Raw genomic sequence first — 22,193 nt, 5'->3', positions numbered from 1 at the left:
TGTGGCACAGATATTACACACTTTACCCTAAAGAGTAAGTTGGTCAACAGTATCCATTAACGGTCATGATTCAAGTGCTCAGCACTGTTGTAGTTGAGAACAGTCAAGACCTAAGTGTCCACATGCTCCATTACAAGAAAAATATGGCTTGAACTCTGACTCAAGACTTTTGACCTTTTCACCAGTGTCTTGAATTTAATGTCAACATTAGCTAGCAGCCAGTGTGGCGACAAAGAGAGGGGTAAAGTGAAATCTCCTAGGCTCAAGATGTTGTTCAGCATTCATATGCATGACTGCATGGTCTGTGAAGTTAAGCAGGTCACCAAATTAAAGGCATATTTAGATGGTGTTCTTTCATCCACGCCACTGTGATTATCAGGGCTGCATGTCATTGGTATAAAGTCCATGTGCCGAGATGACTGGTCTCAGTCATGTTGTGTATATGCAAAGGAGGAGGGGTATATTTCAGGTTGCTCCAATCAATTTACATATAAAACCTATTGGTTCATATAAAAGTAATTTGTTAAAGAAGCTGACTTCACACTGTATGCATGTGCAGCACTGGAGGTGAGCTTACAGAAAGATGTTTTTTCTCACCATTATTTCACGGTACTCTCTTTTTTAATGTCATCACATTAAAAGTGCCGCTGCTGAAGAGATACATATTTTTATTCTGGGATCATTCTGGGGTGGCAGATAGGGTGGCAATGCTTGTTCTTGCCATGCAACCCCGGTAGATCCGTCCCTGAGTGTAGTAGAGCAAAGGCTGAGTGCAAGTTTCAGCCTCGTTACTGCTGTTTCTATGATACCTAGAGCTTCTGTAACAGCAGCTGCAGTGATGTTGTTGTAAAGAACTGCTGTAATTTGTGTGAAAGCAAGGCTTCCTTTACCATCATATTGAGCATCCCAGGTGAAAAAAGTACACTTTCATAATGTACTTAATGTGCTCTATTTCCACGCACTAATTTTGTACTTAATATATTAATAATTCTTCTTTAGTACTTCTTAAGATAATCTTAAGACCATCTAAGTTTACTCAACTGTGCTATTTTGAGACACCATGAATATGAACTAAAATGTGCTTTTAACATACTATCTCTGTACTAAAAAATTTATTTAGTTACCACTTGTAGTAAACTTGAACCCATCTTTGTATGAAAGATGGGTTCAAGTGGTACCTAAATACATTTTTTAAATACAATTTTAGTTCATATTCAGGGTGTCCCAAAATAGCACAGTTGAGTACACTTAGATGGTCTTAAGATTATCTTAAGAAGTACTAAAGAATAATTAATATATTAAGTACCAATCACCAGGGATTGCAGTTTCTAGACCTGAATTGTTAAATTCCAGCGAATTTCTGCAAATTAGGCTACATCAATACACCAGTAAGTGTGACTGTCTTTGAGTCACTGAATCATTCACTGATTTATTCTGGAACATAAACAAATTACTGTCTTCATGAGTCTGAACGTAGTGTTTACATGAACGCTAAATAAAGCGATCAGGTTGATTTGCACGTTTATATGCCACAAGCTTCAATATCGGATTTGATCTTTTGACATGCACATACTGCACGAATATACAGAGTTTCCTCTTTGCACATACTATTCTCCAGCCATTGCTTCTTTTCTTTGTTTTAAAGAGCAGACTTAATATTTATCTATTTCGGGTCCAAATTAGGAGACTGTGCACATGATGCTTTGAGCTGTGCTGCTTTAAAGGGGTCATGAACTGGCTTTTTTATTATTTTATACTGTTGTCTGAGGTCCACTTACGACGTTCGCGTGGTTTTTATATTCAAAAACATCAACATCAATAAGTAATAGGCTACTTTCTACCCTGGTTTTGAGGGTGCTCGAGAAACGCTGGTTTTTATGGCCATGCTTCATTGAAGACTTGGAAGTAAACGCCCACTGCTATGATTGGATAACAGTTTTGCATAGTAAACTAACTTTCTGTGTGTCTGTTTGACAAGCTACGTCCTTCATAGCTGGAGCCTTCTGTGACTTTGGTTAGACACGTACACATAATCAAGCAATCTCTAACAAAGCAATAGTGACACATAATACAAATATTTTTTACTCATGTAAGTGTGCTGCACCATTCCTGTCAGCACAGCATTGCTTTTTAATCTCAGTCTCTCTGCAAATCCAGTGTCGACCTGTGTCTTGTTTACAAAGGAATCCGTGGCGAAATGAAGTGAACAAACGCTCAATGTTTTACTCACATGAGCTGGAACTTCAGCTTTGGAAGTTTGGAAGTTCAACCACGCATTCCTAATACTTGAATCCGAAGGAAGGTTATGCAGCGACTGTGTTCTTCCACAACCAGGCACGGCACAATATTCTGTGATCTTCAACGGCATGTTTATTGCTTGGTTGCTCAATCCAGTTTAGCACCACTTATGTTATTTCCCTACTATTGCTGCGTCCCAATGTGTCTACTTATACTACGCCCTTAAAGTATGTACTGTTTTGGTGAGGAAAAAGTACACACTTTTGAGTGTGTAGTAGAAGAGTAGGCATGCTTTGGGACAAACTATAACATCATACAATTGCATCTTTTTCAACGGTCCACTCTGTCGCATAATTACACGCATCCTGTCACTGTAAACTGACCTGTCAATCATCCTTCACATTTCATTTCATTTAACTTCCTACCGTATTGGAGAGAAATTTTGATCTGCCAGCCACGGGTCTTTATGCAGAGAGCTCTGCTCATATTTTCTGCATAATGATGCATTTAAAAGTGAATGGCCAAATGGATGTTTATAAAAGTTCACATTGTTGTTGCAGATGAAATATCCTAACACAGATAACATTAAATAAAAAATGTTAACAGGTTAAATGTTGATTATTAGTAACTCAAACCCCTTTATCTAAACCTCTCTACTTAACCATCGGTCGCGCACATCCGCCATGTTTGTAGTTTTTTAACATCTTTTATTCGTGTTTTTAGTTTTGAACTAAACCATTCGTCAAAGCGCAATGGATTGTGGGTAGTATTAGCCATCAGAGTGTGCACGGATCCACACTTCAGAAATCTACCTGAAGCAGTACACCATCCGGGGACTTCTGGCACACTCTTTTCAACATACTATGCTTTGGGACACATTAATTCTAATCTCACATATTATTTAGGATGGATGGCATGAACATTGGGACGCAGGGCTTGTCATGCGTGAATCAGTGGGCGGGGCTACAGAATTGGGCGTTGATATTCGTCAGTGGAGGTGGTGTTTAACCTATCTATTACGTCATATATAGGCACATTCCAGGATCTGGCGTTCGCTGGGCCTGCTCTTAATAAAAGCTTTTATTTCAGTAACAAGGACGTTTTCAGTTCTGAAACTTACAGGATATTCTTTTAGTACGATGACCTCTTATATATCAAAAGCTCAAGTAAATGTTGATTCCACAATTCATGACCCCTTTAAATAATCAAGCAGTAAAATAGCCAAAACAAGACATCTGTGGATGAGAGTATAAAGTGAGGACTGATGGGAAGGAGAATTTTAGAATAACATGACAGTAATTTATGACACTTCATTCTACAAAAACAACGTCATAGCACATGCGCAGTAATTTCCAGTTTCGGTTTTCAATCCAATCAAATGTTTACCTGTTCTCTCGATCGGATTAGAAAAGGTCTACACCACCCCTTCTAATCCAATCAAAATTTCATTCAGATTGAGCACAGTTGGATTGATTAAAGTGTTTACATGAAGGCTTTTCAGTCCGATTGAGCCATCAGTCCGATTACTAACAGATTATTTGCTTGCATATAAACATAGCTACTGAATAATTTACTCTTCCAGTTGGTTCAAAAGCACTGATTCATGCAGGAAGGAAACATCACTGCTGAGTGTTACTGAGAGAGGTGTAATGTAACTGTTCCACTGATTATTTGGCGGTTATTCTTCATATTGTGATCACCGTGAGATTATTTGAATGTGTTTTTAGGTACCAGATGTTACACTCCTTCCACTGTAGTATCTATTGATGTTGGATTTACCTGCCTTATTGCATTATTTACATTATTAATGTAAACTCTTTTAAAAAGAACCGTGGCCGGTTGTTTTTATGATCATTCAGTCAGTAAGTCACTCCTAGACTCTGGCTTGCCATTTGCAGGCTCTTTTTTGACACTTCAAAAGAAAGTGATTTAAGGGAATTGAAGGTGCTTTCAGTGTGTGATGTTTTCTCTTTGGCCAGATGTTGATGAATGTAAGGTTGTGCCTGACCTGTGTAAAGGAGGAAAGTGCATCAACACTGTGGGCTCATATCAGTGCCAGTGTGCCGTGGGTTTCCAGCAGCACACGAGTTCGCTGATGTGTGAGGGTAAGTAACATACTGTTAGCGTGTTTGGTCTATATCAGTGTCCATGCCAGGAAAAGAATGATAGCATACATAATGAAACGAGAGACTGCATAAATTCCCAACAATATAGAATTTATAAAGCCTCACTGTGATTGTTTGTTCATGACCTACAGATAATAACACAGGATGTGACAGGTGTTTTATGTCTAGGTTATAATTGAGCTTCTGGAGAAATGGCTCTGTCTGAACATACACATTCTAGCTGATGCCTTTCATTAGATACACTCAACTCATTTACAGCTGTCCACTGTATTTTCTTTTCCCCTGCCATGCAGGAGCAATAAACCTACTTGATCTAATAAAAGTAAATTGTATTTGATTGTGTGAAATCTCTCAGATGTGGATGAATGCTCCACCGTCCAGCGTGTGTGTGATGGAGGACGCTGCATTAATTCAGCGGGCAGTTTCTCCTGTGAGTGTCCTTCTGGATACTTGCCATCTGCAAACCGGACGCGCCGCCTCGGTGAGTTGGACAGCAGTTGACTCTTGTATATGTGTATAAGCGTTGACTGGACTGTTGCCAGCTTTAACAGTCTAAAGACTTTGAAACATTGTAATGATTATGGTGTTTATGTGTATGCTCTTTGTATAGCGTCACGCAGCACTTGTTGAGGCATGTGGTGAATTCTGTGTTCAGACAGACATCACAACGTTTCAGACCTCAACCTATAATTAGACGTACATCTTTCCAGATAGAAAGTACCCAAAGAGCCTGTTCATTCATGCCCAATTCATGAGTAGGACTGAACTGACCAAGCACCCCATGCTTGTGTGTATTTAAGAGTGTATCCACAATCTTAAAAATGAGGGTCTATCTATCTATCTATCTGTCTATCTATATATCTATCTGTCTACCTATCTATCTATCTATCTATCTATCTATCTATCTATCTATCTGTCTGTATGTCTGTCCACAATCTTAAAAATGAGGGTCTATCTATCTATCTATCTGTCTATCTATATATCTATCTGTCTACCTATCTATCTATCTATCTATCTATCTATCTATCTATCTATCTATCTATCTATCTATCTATCTATCTATCTATCTATCTATCTGTCTGTATGTCTGTCTGTCTATCTATTTTTGGACTAAATGACTTTCTCTCATTGTACATAGGTGTGTGTTTGTTTGTATATTTCAGAGCAGCACACAGGTGTCTGTTTTGCATCTGTTGAGAATGGACGCTGTGCTCAGAAAATCAGCGGACGCTTCAGTAAAATCCAGTGCTGCTGTGACCGTGGCCACTGCTGGAGTCAGAGCACAGCTCATGAAATGTGTCCCGTACCAGGATCAGGTGATCAATACACTCCTTAAACAGTTCACACCAAGCATATTCTGCTGTTTATGTTTGTTATTATTTTATTATTTCAGGTTTATTTATTGTCAATAAACATGTGGCTAAGGCTTCAAAATGGCATTGCTTTCGAGGTGTACATTTGATTAGTAACAGAGAAGCAGTGAGACAGGAAGTCTTTTTTTTATATAAAAAAAAATCTAAATACCCTCTGTGCTATACTGAAAATTGCCTGTCTGGTGTGAATAAGTCTGAGCACAACTCTCGGATGACAGTACTTGTGTTCCTGGTGTAGAGTCCAAATCCAGGCTGCTTGTCTGATTGGAAGCTGGGGAACCCTGCCTGGGTGAATCAAAACATACCAGCAGTTGGTCGGACTTGGGCACATAACCTGGTCTAGGGTGAAGAACTGCTTTAACAGTACCCGGAGCAAATTCTAGGCAGAAACTTTCCTGAAACAGTATATCAGGCACACACTGAAGTGATGTGGGCCATTTCCCCCTGGAGGGACCTGCCCTCAGAGGCTTGAATGACCAGCATCAAGACATTTTTCCTGAAGCCTTCCTTGATAGAATGACAGTCTTCAGATCTGCCTTCTCCTGAGGGGGCTTCGGGTGAGACATTTATGTTTCAAGCGAGAGTGCTGTCTTATCCTCCAGACTCGTTGTTTGTGGTGAGGGTATGAGAAACAACACTCTCTTTTTGTTGTTTCCAGTGGGAGGAGCTGGGAGTTGATGGCTGGGACCTGGGTCTTAGAGGAATAAACCTCTGGAATGCTGCTGCTTGTCTCATACCCTTGCTCTTTCATCCCCACAACAGAGGAGTAATTCAAGATTGTGGGGCTGGAAATAAATGACAAGAATTGTCTATAATGATAGGCCCCCGATGCAGAGGTTGTGTGCTCGTCTAGCTTGCTTTTACACCACACATTCTGCTTTTCGGCCAACCAGTCGATTTTTAACTTGACCATGGCACGAGTCCTCATAAACATAGAAGAGAGGTGGCGAATCCTCAAAATCCCCTGCCTCCATGCTGAGAACATCCAGCTCATGAGAGCTGGATAAAGCCAAGACTGGACATCCACTCGGGGTGGAAGAAGCTGCAGAGCAGGCATCCGACTCCTGAGGGAAAGCATTGGAGCCTGGGTCCATCTCATGCTTCTCTGCAAGCTCCATCTGTGACCCCCATGATCTGAGCTGGCACAATGCTTCGGCAGACGTGGGACCTGAATCACAAAGGGCACAAGACTGACCAAGCTCCTCAAAGATGGCCAGGCAGGAGAGGAGTGTTCTCAGCACGCCCTGCTCCCAAGCAGACTACACACAGCTCATGTGTGTCCTCACCCATAATGTATTGAGGGCAGGGAGGCACACGATCAAAGCTGCTTGTTCGTCATTATACTTTCTAAAAACATTTTTGGCTCTACAGCACAGACAACACCAAATAAGAGACAGAATGTTATACAGAGTGCTTGCTGAAGACACAGAAGCTTTGTTCTGGGTGTCTTTTATAGCTTCCGCAATAAACTAATAAATAAAAATAGTTATTGTTGGACATTAAATGTAGGTTTAAAATTCTGCAGTCACCATTTTGGTTGCAATTTCCCTGAACTAAAAGCCCATGTTGCTTCTCAGCCTGTCACTGGACTCATCAAAGCAAACAAAGTTGCTTTGCAATGATTTGTATCGTGAAAAGCGCTGTACAAATAAACTTGACTTGATTTGACTTGACTGTTAGACTGCTAGTATAGTCAGCTGTGATAGTTTGGCTGTGTCTGTCTTTTCTGTTCCCTACAGATGAATACTTCAGGATCTGTCTGGTGGGCTCTGCTCTGAGTGGGTTTAGTGAAGAGGATCCTGACCTGCACCCTCAACACCGCAGCGGCTTCAGACCTACCTCTAATGACCGGATACTTCGCCCACCTAATGACAGTGGACGCATCACACCTCAGATTCATCAAATCCCAAGGAATGGTAATGGATTTAAACCACAACGACCTGTTGTCGGTGAGCAAATCCTTATGACCATGAATAAGTGCTCTCGAGCTGCTTTTAAGGCTCTGATGAGTTTTTGTTTTATTTGCAGTTCGTATGAATGAGACTGTGAACAGGTGTCGTCTGTTTCCTAATCTGTGTCTGAATGGACACTGTGTACCCTTGGGGTCTGACTACCGCTGTGACTGTAACACCGGATACAGAGAGGACAACAGAGGAGAGTGTTCAGGTCATTTCACCTCAACATTACAGGCTATCTGTCTACCAAAAGAATAACAAATGACCCAGAATTTGACCTGACATTTCAAAAGGCATATTAGAAAATTAACCCACAGAAACCTGCCTAAAGCAATGACTTTCACTGATTGCTGTGAGTGTTGTGTGTTTTGTGTGCAGATGTAGATGAGTGTGTGTTTGAGCCCTGCATTAATGGAAACTGTATCAACACTGCTGGTTCCTACTACTGCAGATGCCACTCAGGCTTTCTCAGGTTTCCAGGCAAACAGGCCTGCACTGGTGAGAATGAACACACAATTCACACTGGTGTATATTTTAGTTTTGTCAGTAGTGTCTTATACAAATATATGAAGAAATTAAATAGCACGATTTTGTTTTGTTTTGTTTTCTTTTTACATTTCAAATGTATATTTTAGAATGATTTGTAAAACATAAACATAAATGTCAATTTTGTTTTATGTGGAAAACATTCCTAAGTGGCTAAAATTAGAATAAAGTGGACAGGTTAGTAGAAACACGTGCAAATTAGTAGAACAGAGTCATTTAAACTGTGATAAGACTTTACATTTTTATGCACACCTCTATGAAGCATCTATAGAAGCATGCAAGTCCTCCACAGTTTCGCAACTCCTGCTTCTGAGACTTTAAAGAGATGCTTACGCCTGTCACTGCAGTGATCACACTAGCGATGCACCATCACAGGCCCCCATAGACATCAAGACGTGGCATTCCCCATATAGTGCATGTCATAGAATCCACTACAAGAGAAAAGAGCACATGAAAATGAGTGAAATAGTTGGTAATGGGTGTAAATATTGTGTGCCAGAAAGGGCCGTGAAGCTGTCGCAGAAACGCCATGCACAATTGAATTCAACAAAACTCTTAACAGTGTTGCATGTTTTTCATTGCAGGGTATTATGGGACTGAATGAGCACATAATCTCCATAATGGTTTTGATAATATTTTTGGTGAATAGTTTGGCTAGAATATGGTGAAGCTGTATTCTCTACTGTGATATTGTTTTGTAGACGTTGACGAATGTCTTCAGAATGGGGTGCTGTGTAAGAATGGCCGCTGCCTCAACACAGAAGGCAGTTTTCAGTGCATCTGTAATGCGGGATTCAAGCTCACACCTGATGGGAGAAACTGCATAGGTAAGACATTATCCAGAAGACGGTCGACCTTTATCAATTCATAGTAGTTACCTGTATTTTACACACACATACAAAATACTTTTTGCTGAGCTAAAGATGATCACTGGTAAACTGAAGCGCTCTTTTAACTTTACCAAACGCATTCTATATGAGATACATCAGATATACATCAAATAAACACAATATTACAACGTACAATTGCACAAAAGGCTGCAAACGAACAGCGCGCATCTGAAGTGTCTCTGAAGGAAATAATGCATTATTTATCGGCTTTAAGATATCGGCCAAATTTTCTTATCAGGCCGATACCGATAACAGAAAAAATGAGCCGATATGGGCCGATACCGATATGGTGGCCGATATATCGTGCATCCCTAACTTTTTTCTATAATCCAGTGATTACATTAGGATCAAATGAACATAATGTGAATAACATCTCAGGGTGGGCAGTTATAAAGAATTGTGATGTGAAGACCTTGAAGAGGGTGATTTCTCAATTATCTACATTAGTTCCTACAGTAAGAATGTATGATTACAAGAGTTTCCTTAATTCTCAATCAGATCACGATGAATGTGCCGGCACAAACATGTGTCTTAACGGCATGTGCATTAATGAAGACGGCAGCTTTAAATGTGTGTGTAAACCTGGATTCACCCTCAACTCCAGCGGACGCTACTGTACAGGTGAACTCTTTTTCCCCTCTTCTAAAGATGACATCTCTTTAAAAATTACATCTGTTGGAAGTTATAAGATATGCATTATGCTTGAAGTAAAATATTTATGTGTGTGTGTGCGTGTGTTTCTCACACAGATATGGATGAGTGCCGGAGCCCAGGTGTGTGTATGAACGGACGGTGTGTAAACACACAGGGCTCTTTCAGTTGTGAGTGTTTTGCAGGTCTTACTGTAGGAATAGATGGGCGCACATGTGTAGGTAAGAGCACACTTGCATGCACAATCATGTATTTGTACACTTATTCCCTGATTTATTAAATTCCCAAATAAAGTGTACTAATTTGCTTGAGCGGGCAGTCTGTCTATAAGACTGCATGTGCTCTTGGTGGGACAATATGCTAATTCACTAGGAATAATTATGCAAACAGCTCCACGTGCATGTTAAGTTGAACACACCCTGCAAAAGTATTAGGTTATCTGCGGGTCCTTAAAAAGTCTTACATTTTGTTTGATCAAATTAAGGCCATAAAAAGTCTTAAATGATACAAGAAATCTTAATTATCATTTCAAGAGGTCCTAAATTTAGGGATGGAAAGACCAGTATTGCGATATGGCTGAATGTGATGATTAAACTTCAAAAGGCCATGGTTTCATTGAATAAATATGAGTGCTGCACATTTCAAAGTCAGCTGCTGTGCTGTACAGCCATTACCATGGAAACTGCTATATTTCTGCCATTACGACAGCGCCATCTGCTGGCAGAGGATGAATGTGCATTTTTAGTAAGCCCTTCTGCTGTTTTTGTTCAGACCACTGCGAAAATCCACCCATATTTTCACGCAGCAAACACTCAGTTGTAAATGTGAACCGGTGGATCAACAAGAAACTAATGCATTATAAAAATCTAAACAATTAAGACACTAACATATATTTATATATTATAAAATTAATACAATATTATTGATAATGTTTTTAATTAATGTGATTGATACTTTTGACTCTTATAAAAATGATTTTGTGAAAACCTGTATCTGAACTGTAAATCATGCTTTGTTTTTACAATCATTTTACGGTTTAATGTGTTACCATAGACATTTCCCTACCCTGCTTATATGGTTTTAATTTTATTAAAAAGGTCTTAAATTTGATTTAATAAATCCTGCATATATATTGAAGGAGTCTTATTTGTGAGCTAATTGTAGCAAATGTTCCAAAACAAATCACATGCATTTCTCACTAATTAAGAGTTAATCAATAATGCCATTGTCACACTCTTGTTTAAGAAAGGCGCACGAAGACGAAGGTAAACCAAATAACATTTAATAGTAATCCAAGATGATGAAGATTCATACAAAACACAGGGTAACACAAGCAGCATACACAACTAATAACAGGCCAGGACTCTTGGAAGTACTTATACAAAAGCAAGAGAGGGATTAATGACTAAATTAACAGGACACAGGTGAACTGAATGAACAAATCAAGGGAACTAAGGAAAACTAGGCCAAACTCAAAATGGGCATGAAGACAAAAACTAAATGAAAACACAAGAAGTCCATAACTGTGACAGCCATGAATAGTTGTTATTTTAAGTCAAATAGAATAAAATCTACAGTAAATCAAATCAATATCTGATGTGACCACCTTTAAAACAGCTTTTTCCCAGGAATACCCTTGCGCACAGTTTTTGAGGTAGTGTGCTCCAGAATCTTTAGTCTCAGTCTCTTTATACAGTCCCAGATGATGATGAGATCAGTCGTTCTGTTGCAGGACTCCTTGTTCATACTAAAATCTCTCTGGATTATTACAAAATTTGCACTGAGGCAAATAAGGAATATTTGGAAGTTAAAAACTGACGTTTCCTACTGACGCACTAAAGCAAAACATAGAAATAACGGTCTTAAAAACAATTGTTTCTGTGAAACATTGATTTTAGTGCAGCACAGTATTTATTCCTAATATTTCATGTTATTACTGTATAATAGATATTTTACTAGATCTCAATTCATTGCCAGTTCGTTTATCTTTGTAAATGTATACTTTCATGTGATTTATATTTTTTTGTGTTTATCCTGTCCTTACTTTCTTTTTTTTTCTATCTGACACCAAGTCTTGGATTTGATTAGAACAAGAAGAAAACTTACTTCAATAGAACTAGAAAAACATTATATGATAAGCAGCAACATTTACCTCAAAAAAGGCGTAACACACCTCACAATAATTTCTGCACAGGTTTACTCTCTACTCTTTAAAGGTTTAGATCTTTGAAGGTTTGTAATTTGCCTTTGTGGACCACGGACAGTGGTTTTGGGGTTTCTGTAGCAGTGTGTTATAGTTTTGACTGTATTCCTCACATATTTCTGTTGCAGACACACACATGCACAGCACCTGTTTTGGGGTTGTAAAAAGAGGCTTGTGTGGGCGGCCCTTTCAGCGATCTCTCACCAAGTCACAGTGCTGCTGTGCCAACCCTGACTATGGCTTTGGTCAGCCGTGTCGTCCCTGCCCTGGCAAAAACTCAGGTACACTCTGCTCATTACCATGCTGTTTGATGTTTATATTTTTAAACAACTTGCATAACTGTAATTACACACACACACATATATATATATATATATATATATATATATATATATATATATATATATATATATATATATATATAAAATCAGCTAGTTGCCAAGGCAGCATTGCTTATTTTCATTTGATTTATTTATGTAGTACATTTCATACACAATCGTAATTCAAAGTGCTTTATATTTTAAAATAATCATAACATAAATGCATTAGAAATACAAATGGCATGCATAAGAAATAATAATCACAATAAAAGCAAAGAATAAAAAATTCAAATGATTTAAAATGTATTAAAACATTGAAGAAGAAAAGAAAAGGATGCATAAATAAAAAGCATTGCAATCAGTTTGGACGTAGCACTGTGCTCATTCAGTAAATGTACAGCTAAACAGATGAGTTTTGAGTCTAGATTTAAATATGCTACTGATTTAGCACATCTGATCTCTTCTGGAAGCTGGTTCTAGCTGATGTCTCTTTTACCTGAATATTTAATGAAGATTATGATCCACTGTTCCTGCCATATATATTGTAGCTGCTTTTATTCTAACAGTATATATTTGAGTTGTCCTCATACACTCATTGAGGTTCTCAGTGGAGTGAAGTTTATTCAAATGATCCCATCATCAGTGTTAGTCTGATTAAACTAAATCTGTTAATGATGCTATAATTTCACACAGATATGAGGTTTTGTACACTGCTGCCATGTGCTGTTCTCTCGCTATTCTAGTTGAGTTTCAGGCCTTGTGTGCAAGCGGTGTTGGATTTTCTGCTGATGGCAAAGGTAAGTCTGATATCATGCTTCATGTTTTATTCTGCAGATAGTGATATGCTAAAGGCTGGAACACATTAAATTATTTTGATGCTGATTTGCAGTCCGCATGAGTGAACGCTAGCTGCTGAAGTTCAGAGCCAGTGTGTAGACTTTGGGCTGTCAGAGTTGACAGACTGCACAGAAAATTACATAGTGCATGATGGGTAAAAATTATGATTCAGATTATAATTCTATCCAATTCTAAGAAAGACCATAAAAACATTAATAACACACACACACACACACATATATAAAGCATTGCAATCAGTTTGGACGTAGCACTGTGCTCATTCAGTAAATGTACAGCTAAACAGATGAGTTTTGAGTCTAGATTTAAATATGCTACTGATTTAGCACATCTGATCTCTTCTGGAAGCTGGTTCTAGCTGAGGGTGGCATAATAGCTGAAAGCAGACTCCCCTTATTTTGATTGAAACCTTGGTATTTCTGTCAGGGGTGGTAAAGGACGAGGAATCAGTTGCAGGGATAACAAGGATTTTATTGGGATTCAAAAGATATATATATATATAAAATCAGCTAGTTGCCAAGGCAGCATTGCTTATTTTCATTTGATTTATTTATGTAGTACATTTCATACACAATCGTAATTCAAAGTGCTTTATATTTTAAAATAATCATAACATAAATGCATTAGAAATACAAATGGCATGCATAAGAAATAATAATCACAATAAAAGCAAAGAATAAAAAATTCAAATGATTTAAAATGTATTAAAACATTGAAGAAGAAAAGAAAAGGATGCATAAATAAAAAGCATTGCAATCAGTTTGGACGTAGCACTGTGCTCATTCAGTAAATGTACAGCTAAACAGATGAGTTTTGAGTCTAGATTTAAAATGGCTACTGATTTAGCACATCTGATCTCTTCTGGAAGCTGGTTCTAGCTGCGGGTGGCATAATAGCTGAAAGCAGACTCCCCTTATTTTGATTGAAACCTTGGTATTTCTGTCAGGGGTGGTAAAGGACGAGGAATCAGTTGCAGGGATAACAAGGATTTTATTGGGATTCAAAAGAAACAGGAACGAAGCTACTGTCCGAGAGGGTAATCTGGAGAGATCCCAACCAGGTCCGGGGAAGAGAAAGTCAGCTCAACAGCAGGTATCTAGGAAAAGGGGGTTTCCAGAGCAAATGGCCGCGAGGAACGGTCCACGAGCAACGAGACAGTCCAGCTCTCCAAATAACTCCAGGCACCAGAGAATGGCGATGGTGGGAGGGAGAGGGAGAGGAACTCCAGGAGGGAGCAGGGAACGCTGGGCAGCGAGAGGAAGGAGTCAGGAGGCAGACAGAAGGGAGTCCAGCAGCCAGGGCAGCCAGGGGGCTGGAGAGGGCAGAGGAGAAGGGAAAAACGAACACAAACTAAACGGCTGGAGCCAAAACTAGGAACTAGAAGGAACTGGGCAAGATCAAAAGAAAACCCCTAATATCAAAAGTAAAATAAAAGCTAAGAAAACTAGGCAAGACTAGGCTAGACAAAACAGGAAACAGGATAACAGTCAACAGCGACAAGAGCCAGGTTAACTCAGCAGAGCAGAGATTTCGATCTGGCACAGGACAGAAAACAAGAGGGGAATTTAAGGACGACTGATGATCAGAAACAGGTGTTACCCCTAACGAGATAAGGTAACGAGAGGGGCGGGGGAACAATAGACAATAGAGCACATGGCAAACATAATTACCAACTGACAGCCATGTGCTCCAGACAGACCAGGACACAACATAAACAAACCCAGATCAGACCGGAGCCTTGACAATTTCTAACTGACTTGATCCTAATGATCTGAGTCCTCTGTTAGGCTTATATTCAGTGAGCATATCTGCAATGTATTGAGGTCCTAGGCCATTGAGTTATTTATAAATGAGTAATAGCAGTTTAAAATAAATTAAAGAGTGTGGTCCAAACATGCAGGGTCAAACACCAGCAAACAATGATGGCCAAGGGCAAGACAAACGAGTAATCCAGATAACAGGCACTGGTCAGGGCAATGGTGGCAAATGATCAAAAACCAGGCAAACAGTCCAAAGTCAAAAAACACAGGCAAGGCAAGGAACAAAGCAAGGCAAGGTGAAACAGGGATAAATGATCAGTAATGTCCGAAGTAGCAAAACAAGACTCCGCAAAGTGTGTGTGTGCAGTTATATAGTCCCACGTATTGGTAAAAGGTGTGACAGTAATCAGTTCCTAAAGCAGGGATTGTGGGAAAGGGTGTCTGGCAGGATACGGAAATAGAGACCTCTGGTGGTGAGCGGGAGGAATGACAGGGAAGGGATTCATAACAGAACCCCCCCTCTCGAAGGAGCAGCTTCCAGATGCTCCACAAACACAGTCCAGAAGGGTGGATGGAGGGCCAGGTCCATGTAGAGGTGGACGACCTGGAGACTGAGGCAGAGTCGGCAGAACAGGAAGCCAGGGCAGAGCCAGCAAAGCAGAAGACAATCAGAGCGAAGCTGGCAAAGCAGAAGACCATCAGGGCAGAGCCTGCAAAGCAGAAGACCATCAGAGCGGAGCCGGCAAAGCAGAAGACCATCAGGGCAGAGCCGGCAAAGCATGTCTTCAAATGCAACATTCACGATGACCGGGAACACAGGAGTGGCATCCATGATGGCTGAAGACTGTAGAATGACATCCATGATGACTAGAGTCTCTGGGCTGGCGGCCATCATGAAAAGAAACTCTGGAGTGGCGGCCATGTCATGACAAGGCTCTGGAGAGGCGGCCATTTCATGACAAGACTATGGAATGTCAGTCATGATGGGATGAGTCTCTGGAGTGGCATCCGCAACATGAAGATGCTCTGGTGTGGCAGCCATTGGGCTTGGGAATGCTGAGAGTATCGGGCTTGAGATAACCAGACTAGTAATACAAGATGGGCCAAGCTGCACAGTCGCCGGAGCTTGAGAGTGTTGGCCCCCACTCAAAAAATTATTTAGAATTTAGGTTTTAGAGTCTTCCATTTATCCCACAGTAACGGGGAACCAATTAACAAAAGTGCATAATCCAAAAATTCACAGAGCGACCCTCGAGGACCATCTCAAATGAGTTTTGATTTTAAGTTAATTTAGTTCAAAACAGAAAAAAAAATCAATGACAGCAAAGTCCGGGAGATTAGAGTGATATGAAATGTCTAGAAAGTCCTTGATGTGGTCTCGAGGGAACACATTCATCACTTCAGTTTTCTCTTTGTATAACTGATGAAAGTTTCGGCACATCCAGCTGTTAATTTCATCAAAGCATTGGCAGAGCGAGTCAATAGGGCTGAAGTCATTAGCTGATAAAGGCTAGGTAAATCTGGGCATCGTCTCAATAAAATTAAAACAAAAAAACTATAGACAAATTAAATGGCAATTACTAAATAATTAATTTAAATTAAAATCAAAATAAAAAATTCTAAATATTAATAAAATATACAATAGTATCCCAGTGTACTGCAAATAGCACTGCCATCCAGTCAAAGCAATGAGGCATGTTTGTCCTTGAGTTTGGAATGACTTGAAAGTCTGTGTGTGTGATCCTCTGTTAGCAAGTGTTAAATCTGTTCAGAATTTAAAGGCCATTTAGTGTATTCCAGCCTTATTACAAAATTACACTAATTAATCTGTTTTGTTCATTCAAATTGCAATGCTGCATTCAGTATGTTGTCAAAACATCATGTAACACTGTATGTTCACTACAGGTCAAGTCACGTGACCTTTATTTGTATAGCGCGTTATACAATACTGATTGTGTCAAAGCAGCTTTACAGAGTCAAACAGGAATAGTTTGTCAATAATGCAAGAAGACTATAACAGAGTCATTTTCCAGATAAAGTCAGTTCATTGATGATTAAATGATGTCATCATCCAGTTCAACTCTCCTCCAATACAGGACAGACTCTATTTCTCACATTATGAGAATGTCTTTTCCCCTTAAGCAGGTTTTAATCTTTATAACAGTTTGTATTTTCTTGTGAGACAGACATTAATGAGTGTGCTCTGGATCCTGATATCTGCTCTAATGGAGTGTGTGAGAATCTCAGAGGAAGTTTCCGCTGCGTCTGTAACAGTGGCTATGAAAGTGACCAGACTGGCAGAAACTGTCTGGGTCAGTTGACCTGTAATATGCACGGATGAGTATCAGACTACTAACAGCCTCTCTGAGCTGTGACAGTTCAGTGTGTGTGCAGAAGACATTCTTGTGTTAATACAGTGTATTGCTTGTAATTTAATGTCCATGAGGTACATATTTGACTGGTAAATATGTGTTGTTGTTGTTTTTTTAATTTGTAATTTTTTTATTCTGAAAGAACATTGCAGTACATTGTGTAAAAAATACAAATAATCCATGGATTTTTTAGATTTAGATTTTTATGATGTGGAAGTATATAAGTCAGATGTTATCTGATGTTTTTCATGACCCAGCATCCCCTCTGTTTACAGATATCGATGAATGTGTAGTAAACAGTCTTCTCTGTGATAACGGCCTGTGCCGGAATATTCCTGGCAGCTACATCTGCACCTGCCTGGCTGGATACACCTTGAGACACGACACAGAGACGTGTGACGGTCAGTTACATCCATGGGCGTCAGAACCATTGTATGTGGGTGGGACAAGACCCAACCACTTTTTAAGACCAATGCAACTGGACCCACCCCACACCCACTTTTACCGTCATTCAGTGCATATCACTCAGTCTGTTCACTTTTCAGAGCATGGTCAGTCAAATCCATTCCACTTGAGGAATGCCCTATAAATTAAACTCCATTCCGTGTTTTAGCTACAGCCTTGACTTCCACGCTGCTGCTTCCTCAAATCCATTCCACCTGACTCATTCAGAGTCCATATAAATTAAACTCCATTCCGTGTTTTAGCTACAGCCTTGACTTCCACGCTGCTGCTTCCTCAAATCCATTCCACCTGACTCATTCAGAGTCCATATAAATTAAACTCCATTCCGTGTTTTAGCTACAGCCTTGACTTCCACGCTGCTGCTTCCTCAAATCCATTCCACCTGACTCATTCAGAGTCCATATAAATTAAACTCCATTCCGTGTTTTAGCTACAGCCTTGACTTCCACGCTGCTGCTTCCTCAAATCCATTCCACCTGACTCATTCAGAGTCCATATAAATTAAACTCCATTCCGTGTTTTCAGTACTTGCACCTGCTGCATTCCCGCGACACAGCAAGATAAAGCATCTTAGCATCTCTGCCGCTCAGGTGGGTCTGGCTGTGTGCTCACATACTGTCACTAAACAAGCTGCTATTTAATGGAATGTTCATCATTTGTCCACCTGTTGCTTTTAAAGGCATCATGTAGTCTTTGTTGCAGCATTGAATTACAGTTACACTATGTTTGTCACGGGTGCTGGTGCAATACAAAGCACACAACAAAAAAGAATAATCCGATAAGGACTTTACTGATAATTCTGAAGAGGGGTACATCCAAACACAAGCATAACAACATCAAACATTATAGACAAAACAATACTCGTCCAGAACTGAACCGAAACGGGGAGTACTTATGCAAAACCAAGAGAGGGACTAATGACTAAATTAACAGGACACAGGTGAACTGAATGAACTAATCAAGGGAACTAAGGAAAACGTGGTCAAGAAACAAAACTACACAGGAGAACAGGAAATGAAACAAAAGTCCATAATCGTGACAATGTTGTTATAACGCCAACATGTTCCACTACATTTTTTCTGGGGGAGGACCCACACACATTTTTTTTTTGCCCATGGTTACAACTGACTCTTAAATGTCACTTCAGCTCTCATTGTTCCTTCAGCATCTATGTATATGGAAAAGTGTTGTAAATTCCAGAAGCAGGTGTTTCCAGTATTCCACCCGAAAGGAGACAAGCCTTACATGGCCTAATATGTCTGCTGAAGTACATCACTACAGTGTTTTGTACGTGGTCAAGAAACAAAACTACACAGGAGAACAGGAAATGAAACAAAAGTCCATAATCGTGACAATGTTGTTATAACGCCAACATGTTCCACTACATTTTTTCTGGGGGAGGACTCACACACATTTTTTTTTTGCCCATGGTTACAACTGACTCTTAAATGTCACTTCAGCTCTCATTGTTCCTTCAGCATCTATGTATATGGAAAAGTGTTGTAAATTCCAGAAGCGGGTGTTTACAGTATTCCACCCGAAAGGAGACAAGCCTTACATGGCCTAATATGTCTGCTGAAGTACATCACTACAGTGTTTTGTAAAAAAAAAAAAATGTATTGAAAGAAATCAATTATTATACAATTATTTGATCAAAAATACAGTAAAAGCAGTAATATTGTGAAATATTATTACAATTTAAAATAGCTATTTTCTATGTCAGTGGTTCCCAAACGTTTTACTGTCGCGTTCCCCCCAGGGATTTAACATAATTTGGCATAACCCCTCTCTCACAACTTGTGGTCTTGAAAAATGTTTAAAACATGCAATTTTAAACACATTTACCTTCAGAAAATAACTATCTTTTATCAAACACAGCATTAGTATACAAGCAATCATATGTTTTTTAAATAAATGACTCACCGTTTAATGATATGGATGTGCTGGAAATGACTTGCATAATTCTGCGATTGTTTGGTTATATCAGAGAAAGTCTTAAATCATTCTATATGCAGAGTCTGTGTCGATATTTGTTCTTTATGCTGGTAAGTGCTGAAAACCCATTCTTTGCACAGGTACGCTGTTGAGAAGGGCAGTAATGTTTTCAAAGCACGATCTGCTAAGGCAGGATGCTCGACTGCATACAAGGCTATCCAGAAATCTGGCAGTGATTTTTGTGTAAAGTCCATTTTCAAAGCGCCACTCGTAGAGACTTCAATGAGATTATCTCGCTCAGAAACAGGCAGGTGTGCAGAGAATGGATGGCGAATCCAGGTGTTTGCATTGTCCGACTCAGGAAAATACCTCTGCAATTGTGCAGACAGCTCAGATAGGTGTTTCATTCTGTCCATCTCAATATTGACATTAAAAATACCTAAAACTCTGCACACTGATGCATTTTGGCCTTCAGCCTTCCTCAGAGTGTGTCAGGTATCAAAATAAAAAATGTGAACACCTCTTGATACCTGACACACTCTGAGGAAGGCTGAAGGCCAAAATGCATCAGTGTGCAGAGTTTTAGTTATTTTTAATGTCTATATTGAGATGGACAGAATGAAACACCTATCTGAGCTGTCTGCACAATTGCACAGGTATTTTCCCGAGTCGGACAATGCAAACACCTGGATTCGCCATCCATTCTCTGCACACCTGCCTGTTTCTGTTAACGAGCAAGGACCACACCACAACCAAATATGTAAATTAATAGTTTATTGTTCAGAATGTTAGGGATGAGTTGGAAGAAGATGAAAAGGTAAAGGGGATAGGATGATGGTCAGGTTGATCTGGGCGTCTGGAATTGATGACCCGGAGAGACTCAGGATAGGGGTATCATCTCGTTTGTATATTTAGGCCAGACGATTAGGACCCCCCTGATGCAACCTGAAAAGAATAAGGTTAGCTGATTTGATTAAAGGGGACTATATATATTCAGGTTGATCTGGGCGTCTGGAATTGATGGCTCGGAGAGACTCAGGATGGGGGTATCATCTCGTTTGTATATTTAGGCCAGACGATTAGGACACCCTAAGTTGGGAAGAGCTGAGGTAAGCTAGGGCTTGAGGAAGAACTTGATATTGTTGCGGATGTAGGCGTGGTATTCTCGAGATGACCAGCAGCCAAGGGTTCTGATAGTCTCGATGGAGATTCCACATCTGGTTGCTGATGTTGCTGAATCTTGTGGCCAGTTTCCGGTTTCTGTAAGGAAGAGCGGATCTTTAGGAAGTGCTTGGCCTGCGTGTAAAGAGCTGACATATTCGGAAATAGATCCGAAAGAACTCAGGTGGAGTATGGACAGAAGATGTAGATATGAAATGATGTTCCTAATTGGTCAGTTTGCTTCTTCGAAGGGTGAAGATAAGAGTATCTGAGGAGTGGATAGTAATCTCCAAAATACAGGAGTGGATAGAAGGATTGAATGTAGAGGAGTCAGAGCGAGATCTGAGCATCGTAGGAAGCCGAAGAATGCTAGCGAGAACATGAAGTCTGAAGTTTGATCAGTCTCAGTATTTGGATAGCATGATCGTATGAGATTATGCAGAGGCTAAGTAGGTTAGTGGTTAGTGGAAGGCGTTTGGTGGTTTGGCATAGGTTCTTGTTTCGTAAGCCTTTAACAAGCATGGATGTGTGAGAATGAGAGATAGCAGGGCATTTTTGACAGTGGTTAGTTTATAGAAGAAGTTGATTCCTGATAAGTAGGCTTGGAAAGAGCACGTTCGGATCTTTTAAGAAGGAATGAGCGTAAGAAATTAAGTTGCAAGGGCAGCATGTTGGTTGATGGAAGGGAAACTGATAGAAGGAATGGTGAGCTTGGAGCGGTTCCATCCGGTGAGGTATGCTGAAGCACGCTCGGGGCAATGCGATTAAGTATGGCTTTTGAGAAGCATTTGTAAGAACTTTTTTTTGGTCAGTAGTGGGCTGGAGATGAATAAATGTTGATTCTGGGCTAACGCTCTGGATTTCTGAAAAGAGAAAGAAGACAATGAGTTGGCTATGAGAATGAGGTATCCGGTATATGAGCTGATCGGAGGAGGAATTGCAGTTGGGCGGATATTAAGTGAGCCTGCACATGATTGCATAATAACAGCAGCACACGATTTCCCTTGTTTATCATTTTAACTGCCACTGCATTGTCCGAGTAGATGGGTATTGATTTTCTGGACCATTCGTGCCCTCAAAGAATGGCTGCCATGATAATGGGGTATATTTCATAAATCTGGTGGAGAAAGCGCTTGACTGTGGACTGAGGGAACTGAACTCCGGAGGTCATTCGGAGGAAAACAGCATCCACCGTAATGGCCGTCAAAGTATATTGAGGGTGCTGCATCAGTATATAGTTTAAAGTCATTGAGATGAGAGATGTAGTTGTTACAGAGATAAAAGATGCTGTTCTGCGATGGGAGGAATTGATGCCAGAGGCGCATTTCTATTTGCATGCATCA

At 39.9% G+C, this 22,193-nt stretch overlaps 1 protein-coding gene across 1 annotated transcript in view; it reads left to right on the top strand.

Annotated features, from left to right (window-relative positions):
• Positions 1–22,193, top strand: part of LOC107567994 (fibrillin-2-like) — a 96,079-nt gene that overhangs the window by 23,924 nt on the left and 49,962 nt on the right. Inside the window, 13 exon segments of the mRNA XM_016253828.1 lie at positions 4,218–4,343; positions 4,720–4,845; positions 5,528–5,680; positions 7,477–7,686; positions 7,766–7,903; positions 8,071–8,190; positions 8,940–9,065; positions 9,627–9,749; positions 9,878–10,000; positions 12,111–12,263; positions 13,046–13,099; positions 17,104–17,229; positions 17,565–17,690. Of these exon segments, the coding sequence (XP_016109314.1) occupies positions 4,218–4,343; positions 4,720–4,845; positions 5,528–5,680; positions 7,477–7,686; positions 7,766–7,903; positions 8,071–8,190; positions 8,940–9,065; positions 9,627–9,749; positions 9,878–10,000; positions 12,111–12,263; positions 13,046–13,099; positions 17,104–17,229; positions 17,565–17,690 (1,704 nt within the window).

The sequence above is a fragment of the Sinocyclocheilus grahami genome, unplaced genomic scaffold (assembly GCF_001515645.1).
Source record: "Sinocyclocheilus grahami isolate Dianchi unplaced genomic scaffold, SAMN03320097.WGS_v1.1 scaffold1205.1, whole genome shotgun sequence".
Lineage (NCBI taxonomy): Eukaryota > Metazoa > Chordata > Actinopteri > Cypriniformes > Cyprinidae > Sinocyclocheilus > Sinocyclocheilus grahami.
This window is presented reverse-complemented; position numbering and strand designations above follow the sequence as displayed.